The 19,503-nt window shown below is 42.7% G+C and overlaps 1 protein-coding gene across 1 annotated transcript; it reads right to left on the minus strand.

The window, feature by feature from the left end:
• Positions 1-1,897: 1,897 nt before the first annotated feature.
• LOC142210148 (uncharacterized) lies at positions 1,898-18,823 on the minus strand. Its single transcript, XM_075279175.1, has 13 exons — positions 18,772-18,823; positions 16,705-16,824; positions 15,705-15,851; positions 14,929-15,066; positions 13,138-13,320; positions 10,007-10,065; positions 9,784-9,889; positions 8,273-8,384; positions 6,810-6,886; positions 4,885-5,001; positions 4,588-4,740; positions 2,502-2,645; positions 1,898-2,091 (listed from the first exon to the last, which is right to left on the minus strand). Exons 1-13 carry the CDS (start codon positions 18,821-18,823, stop codon positions 1,898-1,900), a joined length of 1,602 nt encoding a protein of 533 aa, XP_075135276.1.
• Positions 18,824-19,503: the final 680 nt, after the last annotated feature.

Here is a 19,503-nt window from a genome sequence, read left to right on the forward strand (position 1 = left end):
CTCCCATAGAAATGAATGGAGCTGCTTTATACGCCGCTGATTCTGAACGTGTTTTACGTTCAGAATAAGCTTCAGGAAACGTAGTGTGAATGCACCCTAATGTAGACATTTAAAGGGATTGTACCACTGCTGCACGAGAGCTCAGTCCAGCGACGCCTCCATCTTCAGCTGCAACCCCGCCTCTTCTGTCTTCCGTCTCGGTCCAACCTCCGACACCCTCCAGGAACACTCCTGTATTGAACTACAAGAGCAAGAGCGGCCTCCCAAAAATGTCCGCCAGCTCTTGTAGTTCAATACAGGAGCGTACTGTGCAGGCGTTGGAAGTTGGACAGAAGAAGACAGAAGAGGTGCAGCTGAAGAAGGAGGCGTCGGGGATTGAGCTCTCGGGCAGCAGTGGGGACGCCCCCATTGCCGTTTGAGCGCTGGGGCCCGCCCTCATTGCTGCGGAGAACTCATTTGCATACCAGTTAAACTGTTATTTCTAAGGAACAGCGCCGCAGAGATCACGTCTAAAGGTAAGAGACGAATAGCCTTTCTTAAAGGGGTATTCCCAAGTCGCATACTCACCACTCTTTGCTGCTGTAAATTCTTCTTTCTTCCGGCTTTGTTGCATCATTGGTGGGCGGGGTTACATACGCAAAGCCAGCGGCGAGAAGACGCCGCTTGTATGCCGCTGGCCCTGCGTGTGCACTCCCGATGCAGCTAGGCATCGGACGTACAGCCTTCACAATGCTATTCCGGAGGGGAGGGGGGGGGCGGAGGAGCGGAATAGCAGCATCGCTCCTGCTGGCTTCATGCAGGGCAGGAGCGTAATGATGTTGCAGGCACCTGTGCTGGCGTCTAACACTCCTCAGCATCCGCCTCTCTATTACAGCAGATGCCGGGTCTGTTTTGGCGGCCCCCCCCCAAGTGTAAACTACCCCCCCCCCCCCTCCAGGCTCGCTCCCGTGCACTTAGCCCCTCCTCCCTCCCCCCCCTAAGAGCAGCAGATACATCACTTGACTTTTGAACAGATAAGTCAAGGGCTGTGTCCACAATGAATTGAATAAAGTAAGATAGTGGACAAACAAAGCAGTTTTGCTGAAGCAATGTATTTAGGAAAAGTCTTACATCCACATTAACAAGCTGTATAGATAGGATCCTTGTGATGGGACAACCCCTTTAAGGCTATTCCAATTTGGTAATTAGAAAAAATCTTGGTTTAGTGGTAGAATCCCTTTAATGCTTAAAATGTGTAATATTCTATTAACTAATGTTTCAACCAGGGGGGTAAGTAAAGCTTCATGGACCCTCAGCTGGGCCTCCGTGTTCAACGTCTCCTTACGACTGTCATCCCATTTGTACATTTGAGCAGCATTCACATTTCCTTCTCCATCTAGCCCAGACCACCATGAAGACTTGTTCACAACATGTCTGTGCACACAAGCTGCCTATCAACTGTTGGTGCCCGCCCAATATAATAACTATGCCTCCTTTTGTGCCACAGCCTCCCCCACAGAATCCCTCCTTGGTTGTACACTGACCATCTACATTTTGGCATCAAAAGGTTAATCATCTTCTTTCTGAAAGTGGAAGGCCAAGTCTTTTTTTTCCCGGTCTCATCCCGGTGTACCAGAGGGCAGGTGTAATAAATTTGCTATGCACAATCTATCAGCCATCACAGGAGATCAAAGAAGTTTAATCAGCCTAAATAGGATGAGGGTGATCTGTGGGCCCCCCCTTGGTTTATGGGCCCAGAGGTAACTGCAAATCTTGTGATCCCCATAGTTATGAAACTGGTTTCAGCCAATCAGAACACAATCTTCATTTTAGCAACCAGAATCCAGCTTAAGTTGTCTTTCATCCACACCCGTTGTATCTAATCCTTCATGATCTGCTGGGAAGGTGCAGGTACCGTTTAATAAAAGAGGCCTAAGAAAACAAGAACAAGGAGACCAAAGGTAGAAGATTTTTGCTGGAGATCGGATGCTTTGTCTGTACACACAAACTCCAGGACCGCCCTTGAGCCTCCAAACTCTGCTCTCTGGATTCCAAGGTCGCAGATACTTCTTGTTGCACACCCACGTATGGCGGTACGAAGTGATACAATTCCTAAAGAACATAAAGACAAATGTAAAGATTGAGAGTCTTCAGTAGTTGATACCTTTTTTAATGGCTAGCAAAAATGATGACAGATTGCAAGCTTTGGAGACTACTAGGTCTCTTCATCAGGCATGGCATAACACAGTTTCTGAGGCATGCATATTTAAACAGGAATAGACACATTTCAGCTACTACATGCTCTGACTGGGGTGAATATCTACAGTCCATCTCCATATCTGATTCACAATTCCAGGATCTTTGCTAGTTCTTGCTCTTCGTCTACTCAGGAATGCCCATACAACCAGCCAGAGCCGCCATCTTTGGGCACATTTACATAAACCCCCTTGCTTTTAAAATTTTTCAGCTGAACGAGTGGGGGAAAGTTAAATATAGAAAGTGTCCAAATAAGAAGCACTGACCTGATATTGTTGTAGATTGTAGCACACACATTGTCTCATTCCCGGTGCACTCAATAGTATCACTGGTGTAACACCAGTCAGAATTTGCTGATGAACAAGATCGGCAAGTTATTCCATTTTGTTTATCATTATCGTCAACTGGAACTTTAATGGAAAAAAAAATAAATCAATGTAGTGAGAATAGATTGCCCTAGTAATAGAAAGGCTAAGAGACATCCATGGCTAGAGCAAGTCCTAGTTTCCCTAATGCTGCCTCCTTCTCCCTTGATGCCTCTAGTTTGAGGCGAAAGGCAGCAAGTTGTACTGTAGCCCAGTCACCTAGAACTGCTGTCCCCTAACTCATATTGTTGCGTTTCAGTGTATCCTACCTAATACAGCTTCAGATTTTCTCCCCTGCCTCCTGCTTGTGATCGGTTTCTCCCTGTCAGCTCTTTGAAGCAGGAGGCATGGGAGAACAGAAGTGCGGAGCAGGGGAGAGAAGTGTGAAGCTGTGTCTCATAGAAGGATGCTGGAGACTTAAGGCAAAGCATTCACTTATCATATGGGCCATTTGTGTGGTTTAGGTGGGCTTAATAACTCTGCGGCTTATCAGTCTGTGGACTCATAAGGCAGAAATGATATTGTTAGCATAACTCTACACATGGGTGAGAAAAACAGAAAAACAAGGAGGAAGGAGCTTGGTGGGGACATATCTGAGAAATGTTGTATGTTTGATAGATGTTGATGTAATAACGATGGTGGCATCTAAGGGGTTTCTTAGTGTTTGCCTCCATATGTGATGTGATCGTGGAGTACCAATTCATTTCTATGTTGACAAAGGTCTACTTAAGGCCCTCATGTCATCCTCACAAGTCTTACTATAAAACATTGGTGTTGTATTGAGGCTTCTACTTTCACTTTCCAATACTGTAATACATTGTAATGCAGAAAAATTGTGGTGTATTAATGTAGCAATCACACCGCCTAGTGTTCAGGTCCCAATATAGGACTAAATTTAGCAGGATTCACATCCATTGTAGGAAGCCATTGTGTGGATTAAGTGAAGACAAGGAATGACAATGCTTTTTTACAATAGACATAAAGTTATCATCAATGGTATTATGGGATCTTAACTTTGTTGCCTTCTAGATAAAATTTCAGACTGTGTTACCTTTAGTATTGCAGTAACTTCTAAGTATATGAGTTTAGATGAATTCCCTCTTGTCTGGCTCAGTTATTGAATATCCATTAGTTTTTTTATAATTAATCAGAATTTTAAATAATATAAAAAATGATGCAAAACTTTTGTGTTGTTTCCAGTTGCCCGAGCTCAGTAAGTACTTAGCGATATGTTGGGCCATAGCTGTAACTAGCAAATTTCAATCTCCTGCAATTTTCACTGTGGCCACTTGAAAAAGTAGCCAAAGAGCATCAAGAGGTTACAACATTAATTTTACTATGTCTCATTTTAAAAACCTCCCCCTACCTCTGCATATGCTGTTACATATAGTCACATATAGATGAGATTGGATGAAGACACAGGTCCATCAAGTCCAACCTGTAACCTTACAATGTTGATCCAAAGTAATGCAAAAAAAAACCCCTAAAAAACAAAAGGCTTATCATTGCCAACTCCAATCTGGCAATCAGAATAAAATCCTGGATCAACTTGTCCTTAACAAAATCTAAAACCCGTACTTTAGTTCTGTTCCATTCTTGTAAGGGAATTGTCAATTGCTGCTTTTGAATCCTTGGAGGAAGGGGAAGACATAGACAGAGACAGTGAGTCCTAAACTCGACCAAGCCCCTGTCGTTTCTTACTTGCCACACTGTCCTAATGACAGGGACAACTGGGTGATGGTCCCTTCGCTAGATAAGTTTAAACACAAAACGCAGACAAGACAACACAACACAGAAGAGGAGCCAGCAAACCAAGGGTCAAAGCCAGAGAGACAAAGCAGTACCGAATCATAATCCAAAAGAGTAGTCACAAGAATAATCAGGGGTCAGAAGCCAGTAAATACAATACAATAGCAAAGAGAACCGCTTAGCAAGGACAGAGTCACAATAGCCAGCATACCTAAAGAATTCTTATTGAGATACTTACATGTGGGTGGAGGCGGCTCACAATCATCAGTGTTACAACACGATATGGCTGTTTTGACCCTTCCATCTGCTAAAGTAATACTTCCAGTTGTATTGCACTGATCCTCCTCTATACAGGACCTCTTGAAGACATTAGACATTTGGGTGGATGTAACTGTAAGTATAAGGCATTGATGTTATATCTCAATATACAAAGCACTGCATAGTGTATATCCATATTGTCTATTATAGTAGTAGAAGACGTCTTGTGGCCAGATATATATATATTATGCTGGCTCTTCGTGAGCCTTATACGCACCTTCAGTGATCTCTGTGTATACATAACCACAAACACTTCCATCAGGACAGGTAATAGAGTTCCCAGAACAACTGGTACCTACCGAGGCCACACAAAATACACATTGAAGGGAATGACCTGGAAAACAAAATGTTGCCAACATCAGGCATTAGATTTTGTAGTTACTGTTATCCTTATTCGTAGTCCCATTATGGACACCAGACAAAATATCATCAGAGTGTTCTGGAACTTTATATAGATGGTCTTTTCATAGGCTAGGACATCAATAGAGATGGATGAAATGGTGCAGTGCAAAATGGGTTGGTTATGAAGTTTCCAAAAATGTTGGGGTTCTCTACTTAGGAATTACTATTATACTATAGGTCTCCTCAGACCCCATACTATAATCAACGAAGGCTCAGGGGAGGCGTGGAAACACAATGAAGATTGATACTCACCATCCTTCATCTCTCCCAGGCTCCCTCACAGTTCTTTTTGGTCATCTTCAGGCCTCTTGTGTAATGTCAAAGCCCCGTTTATTAATTATCCATTAAGAGTGAGCAAATCTCGTCAAAATTTGTTGCTGGCAGATTCCACTAGTCTAAATTAACTTAGTCTGAATCAAATGTAGTTTATTACATTCTGAGGTCTCCCCAGGCCACATTTTTGTGCAATGTCTATCGAGTCCCCAAAAGTTTTGGATTCATGGTTTGGTGAGACCAACCTGGTTCAATCTCCATTAGAGACATAAACCATAAGTCAGGGTCTTGTAGTTCCCTAATACACAGTCCAGTCCTATTAATGTGACCAGCGCCTACTTGTGACGTCAACGTTAAATAACCAATCGCAGAAGGCGCGTGTCATCAGCCCTCTGGGTGCACTCATCATTGTGGAAGGCACGATGGATGAACACAAGTATGCATCTATCCTTGCAGACCATGTTCACCCCTACATGCGAATTGTTTTTCCTCAGGATGATGGCATCTACCAGTAGGACAATGCAACGTGTCACAAAGCTCGCAATATATGTGCGTGGTTCGAGGAGCACCAGGATGAGTTTACCGTACTCCCTTGGCCAGCAAATTCCCTGGACTTGCACCCAATCAGTGGGACCACCTCGATCGAGTTGTTTGCACCATGGATGCTCAACCGCGTAACCTAGTGCAGCTGGCCACGGCACTGGAGTCGGCATGGCTCATCATCCCAGTGACACCATCACAACATCTCCTCTCTTCCTGCACGTCTCGCAGCGGTCCGCTCTGCCAAAGGTGGTCACCTTAAGGCGACTGGACTGTGTATTATGCTACCCAACCTACCCTAATATTATGCTATCCAGGAACTTTTTGGAAAATGCAGAACCAAAAACAGAATCAGCAATATTATAAATCAGAATTTTGTACGCCTTTCTATTATCCTCCAAACTATCCACCATATAAGTTTTGCCCTGTAACGTCCAAAGCCCGTAATATAACCGGGAGACACAACCACCGAACTTCCTCACTGTATATTATGTAACACTGATCTCGTACAAAGGCCACATTGAAGCCATTTCTCTATTTTATTGGTCTAGTGGGTAAAATGTGTCAACCACAACTTCTGTTTTTTTAACTCACTGCCTTACCAGTCTACAATTGTTGTTATCCTCAAACCAGAGAAGCGACCACAACGACTTCCTGCCGCTGTATAAGTCTTCACATTGCGCTGCCGACTCCGTCATCTGTTTACTGTGTTCGGGGAATGTCTTACAGAAAAGTGCACCCAATCAAAGCTTCCCACTGATATCTCCAAGATTTCTCCTGCGCTGCCCCAGTTTTCTGGAATCCTCTCCTCTATTGCTTACCTTACATTAGTTTGATATTATGTTATTTGGACAGTAAATGAAGTAGAATGAAATAGCAACTTAGACTAAGGTGTAACAAGGTGTATACGAAGAACTGAATACTTACCTAGAGATGCCAAATACGAGAGGACACTCAGAACCAACAGTATATACATCCTGATCCAGTCCGTGTCATGAAGCTTTCTTCAGCCCACTAAGCTTTTATATGTGATGTGACTATTAAAATTGGGTGGAGATTCCCAAAGTCCAAGGTTCATCCCCGAAGACGCCAATTTATCATTGACAGGGGTTCCTCATTCTTCACAGTTATGACAGGTCACTGATAACTCTGTTTGGCGTCCATTGATTTTACGGTGAGAAGAATTTGGTGAGGAAGCTTCGCGTGGACACTGGTGGTCATGGAATCCGATTATTACTGTTAAATATTAATAAATGTTCTTATAGTAGAAATACCAGATATTGGACTTACTGTAAACTCTTAGGAGGAAATACACATTCTTACAATTTTTCTTCTTATACAATGTCAGAAACTATTATAGAGAAGCTGCTGAAGCTCCGGGGTCTTAAAGGGATCCTAAGAAAGGCTATTCGTCTCCTATCTTTAGATGTCTTCTCCGGGCCGCCATTCAGTATATAATCTGGTTTTCGTGGGTATGCAAATGAGTTCTCTCACAGCACTGGGGGCGGTCCTCAGCACTCAAACAGCACTGGGGGTGTCCCCAATGCTGTGAGAGAACTCTTCAGCGCCGTCTCCATCTTCTTCAGGAACGAATCTCGTCTTCTGGCGGTGAGTTCAAACTTCTAGGCCTCGGGCAGCCGACTGCGCATGCCTTCCGGCCACAAGAAAATGGCCACTTACAATACTGTGCAAGCGGCCACTTTCTTGTGGCCAGCGGGCATGCACAGTCAGCTTTGCCCTAGGCCCGAGGCCTAGAAGTTTGAAGCCACCGCCGGAAGAAGATATAGGGAGAGGCCATTCCTGAAGAAGATGGAGCGAGTGCTGGAGAGTTCTCTCGCAGCATTGGGGATGCCCCCAGTGCTGTGAGAGAACTAATTTGCATACCGACGAAAACCGGATTATATACCGAACGGCAGCGCGGAGAAGACATCTAAAGGTTGGAGAAGAATAGCCTTTCTTTCTTTTTTTACCAATCTTTGTATCTTTTGCCCCGTTCATGTGTCTACAACCATCAATTAATGAGGCGTGAACCAGTTTACTGACGAGAAATTACTTAACCAAAGAAAGCTAAGCCTTCGGATCCACCCTCTAGTTGTTTATCTGATCCTTCTTTATAGAACCCTTCATTCTAGAGATCAGTGATGGTCTGTGATCACCAATGTAGTCTTCTCATATGTGGCTTTGATTTGTCATAAGGAGTATTCCTTCAATCATCACTATGGTACTGTCCTTTAAGGAAGTTAAAGGGGTTTGCCGCTATGGTCAACACTTCACTATCCAGCAGAGGCAACCTCAGAAATCAAGGGAATAGGGGTGTTCAAGTGCCCCATGTTCAAGTGCCCCATGTGAACTGGGTTGTAGTGTGTATGTGTGGCCACCATTACATTTACTTATGAGAAACTCCAGAGAAGGTTATCTTGGCAGTCTTACGGAAGTGAAGACAGTGGTGGCATGTATGTATAGTGCGGAGGGCTCCCCTGGGTCCATCGAAGAGCAGCAGCCCTACAAGTCATGACAATCATTCATGTCCTGGGGATCAGGAATGATAGGTCAAAGGGGGGACGCCACCTGACCACCAGGGTAGGATGCAGCTAGTTTAAGTGTAGACAATAGAGAATCAGGTCATACTACAGGGATGGGTAACCTAGTTCTAATTCTCTAAGACGGGGCAAGAGAACCGGGCTCCTGTCTAGAAAATAGGTCCAGGGCACAAAGGACAGTGGTGGAGCCAGGTCAAACAGGAGATCAAAGTGTCCATATAATGACCCAGTACAGGTGGTGGGTGACAGAAGGATACTGTCTGTGGTGACCTCCATGCGGGAGAACAAATCCCACCCCATGTATGGCACCTTGATAGGACTTGGCAGCACTGTAAGTGACCGTCTGCTTCACCCCAAGTGTGAGAAGGAGCTATCGCAAGTCCTTCCAACCGCGACCAGGCTGTATAATCTACATCAGACCAAGCGAAGACTCCGCACAGAGAACTAATGATTATGACTATGAAGTCTTCCTTCTTTCTTCTTCTGTTCCTTAGCTGCTATGGACTCCTAGTATATCTTCTCTTCTCAGCATATGTGTGTCTACTTCTGTAATATATTACTGTATATTATCCTGTATCTGTATTACTAGGCTACTGTAACATGCTGAAATTTCCCCACTGTGGGACTATTAAAGGATTATCTTATCTTATCTTAGCAGAAGGTGGCCATCTTGGGAGGCGTTAAGCAGGGCTGGCAAAGGTAGCCACAGTTGCACGTCATGACCAGTCACCACCAGAGGACTGAGTTCTCATTTTCTTCATTTCCCTCCTTGTAAGGTAGAGCAAGCTTCTCCTAGCACAGGCCAGGCGACTGAAGATTGATCACCTACCACTGACTGGGTGAGTATTGTCCCCGTTTCTAAGATTATTCAATTCCGTTAAAAACTTCATTAAAATCTTTTTATCCAACATCCTGGTTGTCATTCAGCCCTGCTCACGTTACATATGCACAACCCCATGATTCACACGGGACAGTCAAGGGCACTCGTAGATCCTTGTTATTCTGCAGCCCCAGAGGTCAGAGGGTAAAAGTGAATGGGAAATAAGTATCTACACTGGAAAACCCCCAATGTGACGTTTGACCGTTGTCCTTTCCTAAATGCTAGAATTAATTTTATTTGTTACATTTTTATTCTATCACTTACTAAAATAATCCTTCTTACTACTAAGATCCGATCTGGACTTGTCCATATATCAGCAGCTTATTCGCAACATTCTCCAAGGTTTACTATGTTTCTTTTAATGCTTTGAACAATGTAGATTGGAATGCGGAATGAATGATGTATACTACATAGAGGATTATTAGAGACTTGTTATGTCTTCAAGGCCATACCTTCAGTTATGAGGAGGGTTCGACGTTACCTTGGATATCTTGACACCTATCTGCTAGAGAGCTGCGAGATCCAGGACAAAAATCAATGGAGTGGATAAGAAATGACGAGTTCTTTTGATGTTTCCGATTTCTTAGCTATCGATGTATCAGTCAATCATTGATGGCTTATCTGTAGTTGGACAGTGGTCTCTCTGGAACATGATGTCTATGGGTGGATCGATTCAAAAAATAACTTTCAACAACAAAACCCACCCGTAATATCCATCCGACCTCCATGTTAACACGGAAACGCATTGGGGTATGGAAGAATCCTGGAGAAGAAGAGGTCTCAATAAATCTCATAAAAACCAACTATGTAGTATTCCAAAATTGTGATCAAATACTGTGTCAGAAGATAAGACACAAGGTTTACCTACAGTGTAGGCCTGGGGTAAATAACATGGCGAGATTGTAAAACTTTATTGCATTAAATGGGTTGTGTGGGATTTTATGACATAACAGTATTTGGAACAATGGATTATAGTTAAAAGTAAATTTGACTTTCTCTGGTGGAGCCACTGAAATAAACGGAGCGGGTGCGCTCATTTCTAGAGATGAGCGAGTAGTATTCGATCAAGTAGGTATTCGATCGAATACTACAGTATTCAAAATACTCGTACTCGATCGAGTACCACTCGCTATTGGAATGGAAAAATTCGATGCAGAACCAGCGTTGATTGGCCGAATGCTATACAGTCGGCCAATCAACGCTGGTTCTTCTCCTACCTTTAGAAGTCTTCTCCGTGCAGCTTCTCTGCGGCGTCTTCCAGCTCTGAATTCACTCTGCCAGGCATCAGGCCTGGGCAAAGCCGACTGCACAAGCCCGTGCTACAAGAAAATGGCCGCTTTGACTGTAAGCGGCCATTTTCTTGTAGTGCGGGCATGCGCAGTCGGCTCTGCCAAGGCCCGATGCCTGGCAGAGTGAATTCAGAGCCGGAAGACGCCGCGAGGATGCTGCACGGAGAAGACTTCTCGGAGGATCCAGCCCGACCCTCACTCGTGGACTTGGTAAGTATAATTTGATCGAATGTTGCCTACCCCTGAAATGAGCATTTTCCCCCATAGACTATAATAGGGTTCGATATTCGATTTGAGTAGTCGAATATTGAGGGTCTACTCGAAATGAATATCGAGTATTTAACTGTTAATACTCGTGATTGGAGAAAGTCCTAATAGTCAAACTCACCCCCATTAGGTGGATAGGGAATAGGGTGTAACTTGTCACATAGCACCCCTATAATGAAGACCTTTCATCACCTCCACCAACTCCAGTTCTTTATGTCCTTTAAAGGGATTATACCATTATACCACATTTTTTTCTGGTTGACACGTGGTAATAGACTTAAGAAAGGCTATTCTACTCCTACCTTTAGATGTCTTGTCCGCGCCGCTGTTCCATAGAAATCACGGTTTTCGTCGGTATGCAAATGAGCTCTCTTGCAGCACTGGGGGTTCGGCCCCAGCGTTCAAACAGCACTGGTGGCATTCCCAATGCTGCAAGAGAACTCTCCAGCAACGCCTCCATCTTCTTCAAGCGTCTTCTTCTGGTGCTGACGGTCAAACTTCTAGGCCCACAGGCCACAAGAAAATGGCCACTAACTTACTGTGTAATTGGCCATTTTTCTTGTGTCCGCGGGCATGCGCAGTCGGCTCTGCCCGAGGCCTACAAGTTTCACCACCTGTGCCGGAAGAAGAGGTGTGAAAAGGCCGTTCCTTAAGAAGATGGATGTGGCGCTGGAGAGTTCTCTAGCAGCATTGGGGATGCCCCCAGTACTGTTTGAATGCTAGATCCACCGCCAGTTCTGTGAGAGAACTCATTTGCATACCGACGAAAACCGGGATTTCTACGGAACGGCGGCGCAGAGAAGACATCTAAAGGTAGGGCAAGAATAGCTTTTCTTAAAGGGATTCTACCACTAAACTAACATTTTTTCTAATGACCATGTTGGAATAGCCTTAAGAAAGGCTATTTGTCTCCTACCTTTAGACGTGGTCTCCGCCACGCTGTTCCGTAGAAATACCAGTTTTAACCGGTATGCAATTGAGCTCTCCGCAGCAATGAGGGCGGGCCCCAGCGCTGAAACGCCGGTGAGAGCATCCCCATTGCTGCCCGAGAGCTGTTTCCAGTGCCACCTCCTTCTTGAGCAGCAAATCTGCCTCTTCTGTCTTCTAATGCGATCCAACTTTCGACACCTGCGCAGTAGGTTCCTGTATTGAACTACAAGAGCTCTTGCTCTTGTAGTTCAATACAGGAGCATACAGCGGCCACCCAAAAATGGCCACCGGCCGCTCCTGTATTGAACTGCAGGAGCGGCCACCCAAAAATGTCCGCCGGCCGGCTCTGTGACACTTTCCAATCAGAGGTCGGAGATTAGTTGCTTGCTACCTTTTGGAACCAGACAATCTTTATGTTAGAGGTTGGTGCTGTGTGGTAACCCAAGGCAAAAATAGGTGATTTGGTAAGCTTGGCCACGATCCAGATGAAATGCTCATTGACTAAGGCACTAACAGCCCCCTAATATGGGATAAAAGGGGTTTGTAAGAGTTCGGAGCGGTGTTTGGAACACTAACATACTGTCCAAGTTGAAATAATAGGCACTACGTCAGTTCAAGAGGATTACAGAAAGGACATAAATGAAGCCAAAATACAAAAAAAGGCCAACCAATTTTATTTCAACTCACACAAAAAAATGTATAATTATAGACCCAATACGGAAGACCTCAACCAAACCGAAATGGGAACATGAGCTTAAAGTAAGAGTATAGGCTACAAGATGTTAGTTATCTTAAATGGGTTGTCCAGGATAACCAATTTTTTTTTTTAATATGAGGCCGGGGAAGGTGAAATTAAAAAAAAAAAAAAACACTCCTCTGCCCCGGTGCTCTGGAGTCTCCCATTGTGGTCCCCACCACACGTGACCACTGCGGCCCACCAGTGGTATAAGGAAAGGAACACGGGACATCACACGGGACACTTCTGCTGGAGGAAAACACTGGAGCAGCCAGGCCACAATGTGCTGGGAGATCCCGGAGCACTGGGACCCCATATTAAAAAAGTGGTTATCCCGGACAACCACTTTAAGATGACCATATTGGGAAGAATGCCTCCAAACAATCACAGATCGGTTCTTGTGTTTGGAGATAACGATCATCAACATGTTATCAACTTTAACCTGTTAACAAAAAATATTCACTCTTATTTTTACGTGTATATATTTTTGTGACATCCAATATGGCTGCCATTACAATACATAAACTAGTTGTCACCTCTCATGGTCTTGTGTCTATCTTGCTGGGATCACTGGGTATTCCAAATCTGTCCTGAACGTGTCTTTAGTTCAGGAGCACGAGCAGTACAAGCGTTAGAACTATGGAGGCCCCAAACCCTTGGGACATGACCGAGGCTTCACCATTGCAGAGATACTTCGATTCCATGCTCAGGATTCCAATACTCATATTCTGGTTTCTGATCTCACAGATACTTTTTGTACTACATCCACGGAAGGATTCCACATTGTCAGGAGAGTCTGATCAGAAGCAAAGAGATATGTATTGTGAAGATGCGAGGAACCACCGTGAGAGACCATTACATCATTTAGGGCATCAAGTAAAGCTTTTGGACCCCAAATGTGTAAAAGGGCCCTATCTGTCATGTGCTATGTTTAGTATTGCTTTTTTTAAGCAAAAAAACCTTCATTTACCCCAGCATCAGTGCCGTACTGAGACTACTACCTCTGCTCGGCTATTAGAAACCCCTTGAGATGGTTGGACCAAATTCCGTCCCCATTATAATGACTTTCATCTTGCAGGAGTTTTTCCAGATTCTAACATTGAAGGTCCTCAGGAAAGGTTACAAATGTGTCATCTTTGAGGGTTTGACCTTCCACCATAAAAGTTGGTTTACTTACATGGTAGACCCCATTCCACTATGCCCAACGATCAAAGAAAATGTAGTGGTACCTAACCAAACCCAGTTTACATGGATGCTTTTCCTTTGTGGTACTGAAGCTCAGCTCCATTCCAATAAGTTAGGGTAAACTGGTTTTGAGGTCCATTATCAGAACCAGCCAAATGGAGGACACTGGCACCGGTAACGTAAGCACTGTAATGAATACTTGGTTGTTTCTATGGATTGTGAAGGTATTGGAGCTCAGATCCGACTTATTGCACTTTGATGGTGAGGATCACGATTCTATGTTCTATCCCAGAGTTCCCCTTTACAGAGCATTAAAGTGAAGTTTCTTGAAACAGTAAGGGTCTTTCTTTTAAGGTCTTCAAAAAGTAGAACATCTTCTAGAGCCAAACACCTATCCTACTACTCTATAAGGATGGAGACCAACGGCTCGAAACAGACCTGTCCGCAAACGTCTCTGGTTAGAGGTCAACAACCTGTAAACTTCTTCATGGAGAGCCATTGACTTACCAACTAACAATCTATAGATGGTGTTGTGGGAGGAAAATCGTATGTAGTGAACACATCCATGTCTAGGATCCCTCCATGACATGATCCAGTCTATACACGTACGATCCTTCCATATGGGACGATAGGATCCTACTAGAGATGGACCAAGTTCGCGAGAAAAGGCTTGCCCACAAGTTTTGGTTTAGACCAAACTTGTTCCGTCCATGTTAAAAGGCTTCAGAACCCAGAATCTAATAATCGGAGGCCCCGGGGAGGTGTGGACCAATAATATACAGTCCATACTCACTTTTTCTCATTATGATACTGACTCTAGAGTATAATACCGATTTGTGCATGGCAAAGATCAAAAATATTGGGTTTAGCCAAGCTGGAATTTTTGGGATAACCCATAAGAAACCAGTGTCATCCCTAGATCCTTACCATATATGCCTTGGTAGTCTAGAATGTATATGAACAAGAACAGCAAGAATGGTAAAAAATGGATCTAATGATGGACATCCAAGGAACCTAACAGATCCTACTGACTATAATGGGGTCCACTGGAAATTTGTTATGGTACCCATCATTTCTACATTTTTGTTTGCAATTTTAGACGGTCTCTGAAAGAGGTTCCTATTGAAGTCTCCGACACAGATGTGAACATACCCTTAAAATAAACCATAACCTAAAAGGGTTGTCCTGACTAGTAAGGTGGCAGCTCATCCTGACTTACCTTGTAATCGAGTGACTTGGAGAAGACATTGATTTTCATTTCCAACACAATCCATGGTTTTGGTCCCTCTGCACGCTTCATTGCTGTCAGAACACATTGGGCAAACTTTGCCATTTCTCCGGGTGCTGGCAGGGGGCACTGCAAGTGAAAAGGATATTTTACGATTTTGCATATTCTTTTATGGTAAAGGGGTTGTCCAATAAGAGATTAGTGGGGGTCCGAGCACTATGACCCCTTCTCTGTTTACATAGAAAGGAATGGAACAAGGCTGTAATGACACCACAAGACTGATAGGAAACAAATGCTGTGCAATGTAAATAGTGAAGAGGTCACGGCAATGGGTGAAGAATCTTAACCCCTAGATATAATATACATCGCAGGTATACAATGTATCCTATTACAATGAATGAGCCTGGAGCCAGAACTAAATGTAGGGGCCTAATGTAGAAAGTTCTGTATTTCTATTTCTGTAGAGAAACAGAAGACAATACAATACAGATTAGAGTACAACAGACAGAAGTTATATACAGAGTTACCAGCAGGTGGTGCCATTGTTCCGTTAATATTACACACAAATCACTTAGTCCGCTATTATTAGTCAGGGGTTAGAAGTTTTCGCCATGGATATATCTTTCATTCTATGGATCCATTCCAGTGGATATTTTACAGATTTCATATACATTGAATGGTGTTGCGATTCTGTATCCACTGAGGGAGGGGGATACTTACAAGATGGCACAGTTTGTAGCCGACCCCTGAGGGAGGGGGATACTTACAGGAAGGTAATGGGGAGCTGCAATTGTCAGTGAAACAGCAAGTTATGCCCATTCTGACGTTCTTGTTCACAATGCTGAGACTTCCCGCTTTATCACAGTGAGATGTTGGACCACACGACCGGTACAAGAATTCACTGGTCTTACCATCTACATACGAGAGACAAAAACATGGATAGGTGTATATAACATATTAGATAGATAGATAGATAGATAGATAGGAGATAGATAGATAGATAGATAGATAGGAGATAGATAGATAGATAGATAGATAGATAGGAGATATATAGATAGATAGATAGATAGATAGATAGATAGATAGATAGATAGATAGATAGGAGATAGATAGATAGATAGATAGATAGATAGATAGATAGGAGATAGATAGATAGATAGATAGGAGATAGATAGATAGATAGATAGATAGATAGATAGATAGATAGATAGGAGATAGATAGATAGATAGATAGATAGATAGATAGATAGATAGGAGATAGATAGATAGATAGATAGATAGATAGATAGATAGATAGGAGATAGATAGATAGATAGATAGATAGATAGATAGATAGGAGATAGATAGATAGATAGATAGATAGATAGATAGATAGGAGATAGATAGATAGATAGATAGATGATAGATAGATAGGAGATAGATAGATAGATAGATAGATAGATAGATAGATAGATAGATAGATAGATAGATAGATAGGAGATAGATAGATAGGAGATAGATAGATAGATAGATAGATAGATAGGAGATAGATAGATAGATAGATAGATAGATAGATAGATAGATAGATAGAGAGATAGATAGATAGATAGATAGATAGATAGATAGATAGGAGATAGAGAGATAGATAGATAGATAGATAGATAGATAGGAGATAGATAGATAGATAGATAGATAGATAGATAGATAGGAGATAGAGAGATAGATAGATAGATAGATAGATAGATTAGATACAACTAAGGTATTAATAGACTGCTCATTAGCCCTTACCCACAGTGCTTTGCTGGTACATGCTGGTACACACTTGGCCCATTGGGCAGGTCACTGTTAGCCCTTCTGTGCAGGAGTTAAAGCCGAGCGCCATACACTGCGTACACTGGAGGGAGCCGCCTATAGATACAGAGCAATAAATATCAATCATATGGAATATTAGTTATCACATTCTTCATTATTGACTAGAAACACTCTTGTGGCAGTCCGGGGGTAGATAGAAATTATATTGGCTTTAGCCCGTCCTTCTCTCTTTATAACCTATATCTATTCCTGGCTTCTATCTGGCCTATAGTCTGTCATATACATTGTTGCTATTCCCAGTCCGGTGCTTGTTGCTTTGTGGTTGGTCACACAGTTGCTTTGGCTGTATTGTATTGTTTGGTCTGTAGTGTTTCCTCCCTATAATACAGCCTTCCCCCAGTATAACCAGTATATTCCCAGTATAGTCCCAGTATATTCCCAGTCCTGTTCTTGTTGCTTTGAGCTTTCCCCACACCATGACTTTGACTTTATTTCAGTGCCTGGCCATTTATGACTCTGCAGTGTTTCCTCCCTATAATGTAGCTTTTCCCCCCTTCCCTTGTTGCTTTGTGGGTTCTCACACAATGACATTGGCAGTATTTATGACTCTGGAGTGTTTCCTCCCTATAATCACATAGGTGTCCCCTTTGATCCCTGGAAGTCCTTGGGTTATATATGGTCACAGCTGGACGCCATAAATCCCTGCTGGAGACACAATAAAAGGACCATCACCACCTTAGGAGAATCCACAAGAAGGGTAAATCCAAGAGTCATCCTCATGTGCTAAGTATGAGCTACATCATTTCCAGGAAAAGCTGGATGAGCACACTTTGGCTGTATTTACACAGTGCATTTTTTTCGGTGTAGCAAGTAGCAATATTGGTTTCCACTCAGCTTTCCAAGGAACTGATGTACAATACACTGCTTGAACAAGGCTCATGAGCTGAAACGTTGCGGTGCGAGGCAATAAACTAACCTCAGTGTTTCACTTGAACCCTTGGAATACTGTGAGATTACTGCCTTAAGGCTCTTTGCAACGTCTACTGGTCATGACTGAAAGGCAGGGGGCAGCAGAGAGGTCATCCATCATGGGAAAGTGCAGGCATATACCTGTTCAAGACCTTCAGTCCCAGCTGGGCTAGTGGTGACGCGCTTATATTATACATTCCAATCAAAAGGTGCACTATTTTTTCTGATATGGCGTCCAATTTTTGAGTAAACTATTTTACTGAAAATTTACAAAATTTACAATTTAATAAAAATCTTTAGCTCTGTAGGTCTAGTGTAAGCCTGAACAGATATGACAAATGTTATCTGGAGTCTCCTTAAAGGGGTTTTCTATACTAATTAAGGGATAGCCTATTCTTAGGACAGGGCACCCCCGCCGATCAGCTGTTTGAAGAGGCTGCAGTGTTCAGGTTCACACAAAACCAAGCCCATTGCAGTACATTGTTAAGTGGTTGTGCTTTGTACTTGAATGGGACTGAGCTGCACACATACCGCATGGCCACTGGATGGAGGCGACACTCATAGACCATTGGTGTCCCTTCAAACATGATCCATAGGGGGAGCCGGAACCCTCTGATCATCTCCAATTCACAACCTATCCTAAGGATAGGCCATCAGGTAATATAGACTGGAAGACGCATTAATACTCACTTCCCTCTTTTACCCTTTTGGATAGATGTTATTATTCTAAAATAGTAGCCTGACCCCCCCCCCCCCCCCATCAATCTTGTTATTATGAACATTTGGAATATTATTACTATATCCAAAAAATAATAAATAAATAAATAAATATAAATTGTTACATTGTGTCCAGTTTTGCTCTGAGGTTCCTTGGGCCCACCAGATGATTCCATGGGGCCCATCATCCAACCACCCATTGAAATAGACTGCAGTTCCCATCAAATTTGGGTGTCTCCAGCTGATCTATTATTGTGTTAGCCCCGGGGCCCAATGGGGGACCCTCTGTTACTCTGATGGGCCAGTCCAACACAGATCATATCAGAAAAAAATTAAAAAATAAATAAAAAATTGTACCTGTTGTCACAAGAGCTGAGAGGAGGCAAAACAACACCCAAGGTGAGGCCATGGCAGCTGTGCAGACTCCTGTGTAATCCCCCCACCGAAGAGGAGGGAAGGTATTTATAGAGGGGGGGGGATGCAGTCTAGAAGGGAGGGGGGCACTAAGTGACCAATTCCTGACACTATACAGGTCGGCAGGCAAAAGGTGGAGTAGAAAATATATTTTTTTTTAGGTTTGATTTTTTTTTGTGTGTGACTTTTTGTCAGTGCTTTAACAATAATAGACAAATTTTTTTTTAAGTTTTTATACAAAATGAGTACGAAATAGACAAAAGTTACGTGAAATAATTAGAAATTCCATAACGAAATTCATCTTAAAGATAAAGAAGAAAAATAAATCTACAGGTCAATGTATTAAAAACTTACAAACATCAAAGAATGTTTTTTTTATATATTTATTTATATTTCAATTTTAATTGTTAAAAACTTTCAAATATTAAAGAAAAAAATTATATAAATATTTCAAATTTTTTGCCCCTGAATTGTTTAAGTTGGTTAAAAAAAAAGTTTTTTTTCCAGTATTTCCTAGATTTTTAATGATTTTTATTAGAACTACGGTTTTGCTAATAAAATATTAATATAGTAAATAAATTATTTGGAATTTTTTTGGATTTCTTCCTCTTTCCTGCTGACTATTTACTGTATAACAGGGTGTCCCTTCACAACCTCCATGAGCTGCTGTAAAAG

Source organism: Leptodactylus fuscus, chromosome 6, assembly GCF_031893055.1.
Source record: "Leptodactylus fuscus isolate aLepFus1 chromosome 6, aLepFus1.hap2, whole genome shotgun sequence".
NCBI classification, from domain to species: Eukaryota; Metazoa; Chordata; class Amphibia; order Anura; family Leptodactylidae; genus Leptodactylus; species Leptodactylus fuscus.

What these genes read in the sequence shown, in the direction of transcription:
- LOC142210148 (XM_075279175.1), bottom strand. Translation starts at nt 18,823, where the DNA reads ATGGCCTCACCTTGGGTGTTGTTTTGCCTCCTCTCAGCTCTTGTGACA. An exon ending in CCAAGTCACTCGATTACAAG is followed by an intron (nt 13,321 to 14,928) that starts GTAAGTCAGGAT and finishes GCTTCTGATCAG; the next exon opens with ACTCTCCTGACAATGTGGAA. An exon ending in AGGTCGGATGGATATTACGG is followed by an intron (nt 9,890 to 10,006) that starts GTGGGTTTTGTT and finishes ATACATCGATAG; the next exon opens with CTAAGAAATCGGAAACATCA.